We start from the raw sequence: 9,157 nt of genomic DNA, 5'->3' as shown, positions 1-9,157 counted from the left end.
TTGTCCTGATGTCATCCGGAGCTTGTATTCTCAACATGGAAAAAAGAGACATAGATCCCAGTTGCTAACAACGGGATCCTTGCTGAGAGAAGCGTCATCGGGCAACTTCATCACTGCAATCAGCATACACTCTGGTTGCAAAAGCAAGGTAGCTCGGTTCTACCCATGAGGGGGAACATGGGTCTTGGTCTTTCTAAAATCGGGTCACCTCACTTAATATTACACTTTACAGTCTACCCATTTACCTGCAAATTTCACGATTTCGTTTTTCTCTCTTCATCATGCTCGCCCACCTCATGATCCATTCATCTGTTGACGGGTATCCAGGTTGCTTCCATATCCTGCCATGGTGAACAGAGCAGCAGCCATAGACATCCAAGTGTTCTTGTGGTAGGAGTTGAAGTCTTTGGGGCGTACTTAGGAGTAGAACAGTGGTGTAAATGTGGGTAAACCCTAAAAAGCTAGCAAAGAAACCATGATATAAAAAATTAGGTATTGAGAAAGGATGGGGGTGCAAAATCTCATAGGGGCCATGACATCATAGGAAGGGAGCCATGACATAGGAAGAGAGACTTGGTACTGGTAGCACTGAGATGGAGGAGGGGAAAGGATAATCTACTAAGTCATTTTGTTTGTCCTATATAGAAGGGGGGGGGTTATGGGGATGTTGGTCCAGAAACCGGGAAAGGGAATAACAATTGAAATGTAAATAAAAAATACCTAAGTTAATAAAAAATGGAGAAAAAATATCAAAGAGACTTCACATAAATAATCTCACATTGGACTGCAAGGCTTTAGGGAACTGAGAAACTAAATGCAAACCAAAAACAGTGCAAGTAATTACAAAGATTAGGGAAGAAATAAATAAAAGACTAAAAAATAATATGCAAAATGATTCAAAGAGTTATTTTTTAAAATATATAGATTGAGAAAGTGAAAAATCCCACGCAGAGAGACCCTTACTCAAGTCTTGGGAAATCGCGGACCCCAGACACAGAGAGACCATTTTGGATGTAATAAGCAAAGGCGAGGTTTATTACGGAGACCTATTACAGAGATCTCCGGGCCGACACGTATCCCGCGCAGGAGACAGAGGTGTCGGCCCCGAAACTCAAAAGTCAGAGGGTTATATAGAGAAGGCTAGGGGGTTTTGGCGTGGTTACATACAATTGGCTCATTCAAACATAGCAGTGAGAACAAAGCAGAAAGAGTACGTGTTAGAAGTCAGGGGCTTATCAGGGTCTGGAGGATGGCCCTGAGTGAGCTGGGGGGAGATGTCTTCCTGTCAGATGTCCCATGAATCAGTCCCATTAACTCAGGCTGGTTCCTGCATTCCTTTTCTTTATGGCTTGTCAGTCCTGCCTGGACAGTGTTTCTTGTGCTCCTTTATCTTTATGGCCTGCTAGTCCTGGCTGCAGGGCTTAGCCCTGGGTCTGTGGCCTTTTGGGGTTTATTCTTTTAATTTTTATATTTCTAAACCTAGAATTCGTATAATTCTCTTTTCAAAAGCTATAGTCATGTTAATGAAAATAAAAGGAGAAAATACAAGTTAATTAAATGAGTGAAGATATAGTTGTTAAAACAGACACCAATGAAATATAGATTATTAGAGAATAGTGTTAGGAAATTTTCATGTTCCCTTTTTAAAATACAGTTTCTTTAAATGTAAATAAAGAAAATATTTAATAAAAAAAGAAATTTTGTTTGTTAGAGTTATAATGATTTTTAATATCTTGTATGTTTATGAAATACCATTGTTAATGTAGATACCAAGACTTTCTACCACATATGAGGGTATAAAAATGATGGTTTACAAGACCTGAGGAGTAAAGGAAGGAAAGAGAAGAAAAACCCATAATCGCAATGTTCAGTCTTGATTGCCAACATGATAGGACTTAGAATCACACCTGGGAGCATGTCTCTGAGGCTGCATGCAGAAAGGTTAAACTGAGAAGCAAAGAAGCCCCACCCCCAAACCTGAGTGACAGCATTCAGTGGCTGGGGCCCCAGATTGAATACAAAGAGAGAAAAGCAGCTGAGTACCAGCGTTCATCTTGCTGCTTCCTGATGCAAGGCAATGTGGCCAGCTGCCTCAACTCCCCGCCCCACCCTACCCCCATTTCACCCCCACCCCACCCCCGACATGCCTTGCATCCTATGGTGAAGTGCATGCTCAGACTGGAGTCAGAATATGCCCCTTCTTCCCTAAATTGCTTTTGTAAGGTATTTTATATGGCAATAAGAAAAGTAACTACTACAATAGCCTATTTAATGCAGGTACATATGTATCTTCTTGTTCCACCATTAGGTCATGAATCAATTAATCAAATTACTAAATTAACTCTCAGCCTCTGACCTACAATAGGCCTTCGCGATGTATCTAAGAATATAGAAGTATATACATGTATGCATGTAACAACATTTAATGAAAAAAAAGAAGCCATGAATTCAAAATGGAGCAAGAAGGGATATTTGGGGAGGTTTGGTGGAAGGAAATGGAACAGGGAAATTATGTTATTATAATATAATCTCAACAAATTAAAGAATTTTTTAAAAGTAGACCATTGTAATGGCCGGTGGGAAAGATCAGCAGAGATGGGTACTTGCTGCCAAGCCTGAAACCCTGCATTTGGTCCCCAGGACCCACACTGTGGAAGAACAGCACTAACTTCCACATGCACGGTCATGTGTGCCTGCCCACACACGCAAGTAAGCAAGTATAATTTATGAAATTAAAAGTATGCCATTGTTAGAACTAAGTTATTCATGCCGTATGTTGTTTCTCTCTTTTTTTAAGAATAAAAGATTAAAAAAGTAGCTGAATAATTTATATTAGGAAATATGATAATGTAAGTAGAAATGAAAGGCACTAAAAAAAGAAAAGAATCTTTTAGAAGAGTCGACACGCTGAGCAGCACAAACAGCAGAGAGATTTCAAAGCCAGATGATGTGATTGTGGGTCGCAAGGTGAGCCCAGACCCCGCCTATGTCTACTGAAGGATACCCTCACAAAGCTTTCACCCTCGGACCACAACGGAAAGTGCACTTAGATGGCTAAGGTGGGATGGTGCTCTCCCCTTGGTAATGCTGATGAGTAACCATTTCCACCTCATTGGGTAAGTGCTGAAGCCTCAGGCAGTCAGGTGACGCTGCCACCTAACAAACATCAAGGGACAAGCCTGGGAACCCAAAGTCCCTCTGACCTCAAAAGTCACATTCTTTCTTCACTCAGATCCTTGCTGCTACTATGCCAAGCACACATACAATTCTCTCCTTCCCTTCTTCCTATTTACATAGGCAACCTCCAACTCCCCTCTCCTTCCCTGTGCCCGCACGCTCCCAGCCCTTCTCCCGTCAGCATGGCCTGGCTTCAAACCTTTGCATGGTTCTTCTCTGACTACTTTCCAGTTTGCCCGAATCCCCTTAAACATGGAAGACAGAGGTGGACATTGATTTTCAGGTCTGGGTTGATGGACTGACCAAAGCTAAGCCTGGGGGATTATCTGCGCCTGTGATCTGGCACCAGAGTTGTTGGGAGCACAGCTTAGGATGGGTCCTTTACTTCCTCTCACAGCCCAGACACAGAGCTGGCTCACAATGAATGTTTCCTCAGATAGAACTCCCATAGCTTCAGACCCCACTAGCAAGCTGCCCTGATCCTACACTTGAGCAGCTGTGTACTCTTAGGAACCCCAATTCAGAATTGCTCCACCGTTGTACCATCTAGTGAGAACAAGTGTGAGTTGTTGGGAAGCACTGAACAAGGCACTGCTGAGCTCGGCCCAGGCAGCTCTGGACATTCTCACATTCTCCTGGAGACATGATATCCACGGCACTCTCCTCCCAACAGAGGCTAGGGCCTGCATCTGTTGCAGCAGCAAAGACCCTGGGTCACCAGGGCTCTGGAGTCCTGGCTCTTCGGTGACTGGCTGCACTGAACAGTGTTGTTTTGTTAGTGAATGATCAGCTGCCAAGAACATTTCAAGGGGTGATTTACTGTTTCTCTGAGGGTTGTTTACACTAGAGCTTTCTGCTCCCCTCAGAGCCTTTCCTGAAATCCCTGTCACAATCTGTGATCTGAGAGGAGCCGCCTTGCCTCAAGGAAAAAACTCATTTCTGTCCTCATCCAGAAAAACTGTCGTGTTTTCTCACTTGTCTGAGACATGTTCCCTAGGCAGGATGTGGAACTGAAACACAGAGTGCTGTTAGCTGCCCCAGGCCTGACACTGCTCACAGAGGCTATCTACCCTTTGGGGCATGATCCTATGTTGCCCTGACAAGCCAAGAGGGCCTGCTTAAAGCTCATCAATAAAATATTCTGCCTGTACTCTCAGAAGAGCACAAGCAATCCTGGCCCTTTCTAGTTAATCAAACCAAAGCTTACATTTTAGTTAAAATGTCTTGTGACTTGGTTTAACGGAAACAGTGGCCATGTAGTGTTGTGACAAGAGCTTTAAACCTAGAGCCAGATAATTCCAGTCAGGGTTCTCCCGACAGCCATCTGTGTAACCTTGGGCAGTGAGTTATACTGTCAGGGACTCCATTGCTTCATATGCTATGGTTACAGAAGTAACGTGTGGACGTTCTAGAGACCCGTCAGATTATGGCACCACATACTATTACAGGAACTGAGCATGGCTGCACACATCTGAATCACAGCACCAAGGCTGAAGTAGAAGTTCAAGGCCAACCTAGGATACATTTCGAATTCTAGACCAGCCTGGACTACATGGTGCCCACAGAGAATGGCACTATTAGGAGGTGTGGCCTTGTTGGACTAGGTGTGGCCTTGTTGGAGGAAGTGTGTCACCGTGGGGATGGGCTTTGAGGTTTCCTATGCCTAAGCTCCACCCAGTGTGGAATCAGATTCACTTCCTGGTTGCCTGGGGAGTATAGTCTAATCCTGGCTGCCTTCAGACCAAGATAGAGAACCCTCAAGCCCCTCCTCCAGCACCATGTCTGCCTGCACACTGCCATGCTTCCCGCCATGATGATAATGGACTGAACCTCTGAAACTGCAAGCCAGCCCCAATTAAATACTGTCCTTTATAAGAGTTACCTTAGTCATGGTGTCTGTTCACAGCAGTGAAACCCTAAGACAGGGTGGAGGGAGGAGGGATGGAAATGACAAAAATTCATAATATACATGTATGAGACTATCAGATGGAGAGTCTGGAATGGTGCCTGACGCACAGTAACACTGTTGCCATTCTTGTTCTTGTACTAACTGCCAGCTAGAGCCTGGCCTTAACTATCACTATTAAAAGGAACAGCTTTGTACTGTCAACTACTCCTCTGACAGAGCTCCTCCCCATTTGAGAGTGCTCTGCCAGAACAGAGAAAGTACTTGTGGCCCCTGAGAGCTCGGAATGGAGAGAGCATTGGATCTGGCATGGAATTTTTGAACCTGCTTAGTTTACATGATACCTAACGCTGCTTTACATGTGGGTCCAGGAAAGCTCCCCTTCTCACACTGCCCATATCCCAGGTTCTTTCTCAAGGGTCAGGTAGGCCTAGACAGGCTCTGACACTCAGAGATGTTTCACAGGACGCCCTTCTGGGTATCAACTCTGAGGCAGAGTGATGCCTCTGGGCTGGGGTCTCTCCTTGCTCCCCCTCCAGTGGGTTCTCTGAAGGGAAGTAAAGGGATTTTCTTCCCTTTCTGTCAGAGGCGGTGAAGATGCTGGTGGGAAGGCTGAGGAACCACCATGCTTCTGGAGCTGCTGAAGGAATGGATTCAGGATACTGAGGGAAAACCTGAAGTCACAGGACCTTTTCTCAAGGCCCAGCCCTGCATAGGTAAAGACTGGGAAAACAAATCCAGCTCCAGGATATCTGTCAGCCTCTCCTGGGCTCCACAGGTACCTGCATGCATGTGTGCGCGTGCGTGTGTGCACGCGTACACACACACACACACACACACACACACACAGAGAGAGAGAGAGATGATAGATAGATAGATAGATAGATAGATAGATAGATAGATAGATAGATAAAAAGATAGACAGACAGATAAATAGATAGACAGATAGATGATGATGATAAACAGATACATAGATATATAGATAAAATGAATTTTTTTTTAAAAATTAGTCAGCAAGAGTGCTTATTTTCTCTGACTAATATCTTAACCTTTTAGAAGTAAGATTGTGGCAGTGCTTTGGAGATCCCGAGGATCTGTATCTTGCTTCAACAGTGTTTGGACGGAACAGACCCGGGGACTCCCACTTTATTCACTTCCAGCCGCCTTACAAGTCTCTCCAGTCGCAGCCTCCGGGAACATCTCCTTGCCGCCTTCGGCTCCTAGGACCAGCCAGCCCCGTCTTCGCGGTTAGCTCCATACTCCGGATCAGCCATGACCTCTCAGATTCGTCAGAATTATTCCACCGAAGTGGAAGCTGCCGTGAACCGCCTGGTCAACTTGCACCTGCGGGCCTCTTACACCTACCTCTCTCTGGGCTTCCTTTTTGATCGGGATGACGTGGCTTTGGAGGGTGTAGGCCACTTCTTCTGCGAATTGGCCGAGGAGAAGCGCGAGGGCGCCGAGCGTCTCCTCAAGTTGCAGAACGAACACGGGGGCCGTGCACTCTTCCAGGATGTGCAGAAGCCATCTCAAGATGAGTGGGGTAAAACCCTGGAGGCCATGGAAGCTGCCTTGGCCCTGGAGAAGAACCTGAACCAGGCCCTCTTGGATCTGCACGCCCTGGGCTCTGCCCGCACAGACCCTCACCTCTGTGACTTCTTGGAAAGCCATTTCCTGGATAAGGAGGTGAAGCTCATCAAGAAGATGGGCAACCACCTGACCAACCTCCGTAGGGTGGCAGGGCCACAACCAGTGCAGACTGGCGTGGCCCAGGCATCTCTGGGCGAGTATCTCTTTGAGCGCCTCACTCTGAAGCACGACTAAGCCTCTGTGCCTTCCAAGGGGCTCCCTCCTCTGCTCTGCACCGACCGCCTCAGCACCTCCACCCGAGTGAACCTCTAAAGCTACTAGGCAGCTTTGTAACCGCCCTGGAGCCTCTCCCAAGTCTTGGACAAAGTAAAAATAAAGCTTTTTGAAATAGCAAAAAAAAAAAAAAAAGTAAGATTGTAAAGACTGATCTTTATTAGAGAAAGGACTAATACAAGAGTCTGTGGCTTAACAGCAAAATATCACTTCCTGGCACTAAAGTAGAGGCTAGTGGGATCCCTAGCCAGCCATTAGCAGCCTCAGGCTCCCAGTGGAGAAAATCTTATGCACAGTGCAGTACATCTGGGGCCATGCTTCCTGCAAGCAGCTCACGCCCTGAGACAAAGGGGACAGAGTAGTGTACACCCAGTCCCTTGTCCTAGACACACCAGGCAAGACAGAAGCTGGGAAGGTTACACTCACTTGTCCTCCACATGGAAGGAAACACCGTAAGTGCAGAAGAAATGTTCCCTCCAGCAGTCTCCCAACAAATGCCGCCCATCGCTGCCCACATAGCTCCTGGACCTTTCCCTGTGACTCTGGTCTACATCAAAGACTCATCTTCAACTGAAGTGTCCTGACACGCTCTCCAGTTTGAGTGCCTGAGAGTGTAGGGACTCTGGTTGTGCCATCTGCGACTTTGCACAAGTCAGCCCACTTCTTGCCTCGCCACCCTGTTCTGCAACCAAAGTTGGAGAACAATAGTTGAGTTGCAAGATTGATGGCAATCTGTGCTGCCCACGTTTAGCAAAGGCCCAATTATGGAAGGGAACAGAATGGACTGCCTCCGTTGAGGATTGGAGTAAGTGGGAATATATATTTATTGTGGCGCCATGGTACATGCATGGAGGTCAGAGGAGAGCTTGTGTGAGTCATTTCTTGCCTTTTTCCATGTTGATCATGGGGATTCAGTTCAACCCATTGGGATCAGCAGTGAGTAAGTTCCTTTACCTGCTGGACTCCTATGCCAGCCCTAAAATAGACTTTTAAAGGAATGCCCTCCCTGGTCTCTTAACTTGAGCCTGGCATCTGTCTGCTCTCCCCCAACTCTATAGCCTTCTCCCAATGGCCCTGGGTCCCAAGATGGGATAGCTTAGAACCCATTTCCCCTCCAAACTTGAAGAAAGTAGTGGGGAAGTTTCTAGTAGAAACAGCTGTACCGACAGCACATTCCTCTGAATGCCCGCAGTCTGAAGTCTATTACCAGAAGCCCTTGTCCCACCCAGCCTAGCCATGATCCAGGCCTGGAGTATCTCTCCCAGACCACACACCCAACTCCTCCCTCCCAGACTCAGCAGAACGCCAGGCCTGAAAGGAGGGTGGACACCCTTGGAGTCCTCCAACCCCAATCACCAAGCAGGAAACTTGCCTTTTACTGTGGCTCTGAGGGTTATAAACAAGCAGGCCTGGCAGGGGTCATTCCTGAGACGCTTGCTTGTTGGCTTTAAAGGCCCCTTGGCAGCAAAGAAATTCAAAGCCACTAACTCCATAGTATATTAAAGGGGAATAAATCCCTCTGAATGGTCCTCAGGTGAGAACTGGCAAATACCTCTTGCTTTCTGTTGCAGGACCCTTGTGGTCCCCAGGACTGGCTGAATCCAGCCTTTACCAAGTCCATGGAGTCTAGATCTCAGTTAATATCTCCCCTCCCCCTCTCTCTTTCTCTCTTATGTCCCCCTCTCCCCTTATTCCTTGATGGACTACCAGAATGAGATCCTTTTTACCTTAGGTTCCAATCAAAGAAGTAAAATGTGATTGATCAAACAGGAAAAGATATCAGAGACCAGAAGTGCCATAAAACAGACTTCCCCAAATGTGAAAATTGGGACTCTGGAGTCCCAAGCACTTGGCCTATAATTCTATAATCCTTTAGAGTACCCAAAGCAGGTTTAAAACTAGACTTTCCCTCCAACCTCCTCAGCTTCATTTCTGTTTCCTGCTCTGTTCTTCATGCCCCAATGATGCTAACATGTAACACTGGGGCCCCTCCAAGCCCCAGCAGGCCACAGTTTTCAGGCCTTTGTGCCCTGCCCATGCTTCATGGTCTATCCTTGAAGGCTAACCTCAATGACTCCTCTCCCTAAAGCCATCACTAATCCCCAGTGAAAGAAATCACTAGCTTGGCTTCGAGCAAGCTCTTGGTTTTTCCCACCTGGCATCAGAGAGCATGTGCACCCACTGTATTCCCTGTCAGCTTCTGAGGTCCTT

The 9,157-nt window shown here is 46.5% G+C and overlaps 1 protein-coding gene across 1 annotated transcript; it reads left to right on the top strand.

Annotated features, from left to right (window-relative positions):
• The first annotated feature begins 6,151 nt into the window (after positions 1–6,151).
• Ftl1l7 (ferritin light chain 1 like 7) lies at positions 6,152–6,973 on the top strand. The gene has a single exon (XM_039101132.2). The coding sequence runs from the start codon at positions 6,356–6,358 to the stop codon at positions 6,905–6,907; it is 552 nt and encodes a 183-aa protein (XP_038957060.1). The 5' UTR covers positions 6,152–6,355; the 3' UTR covers positions 6,908–6,973.
• Positions 6,974–9,157: the final 2,184 nt, after the last annotated feature.

This window comes from Rattus norvegicus, chromosome 1, assembly GCF_036323735.1.
Source record: "Rattus norvegicus strain BN/NHsdMcwi chromosome 1, GRCr8, whole genome shotgun sequence".
In the NCBI taxonomy this organism is placed as follows: Eukaryota; Metazoa; Chordata; class Mammalia; order Rodentia; family Muridae; genus Rattus; species Rattus norvegicus.
This window is presented reverse-complemented; position numbering and strand designations above follow the sequence as displayed.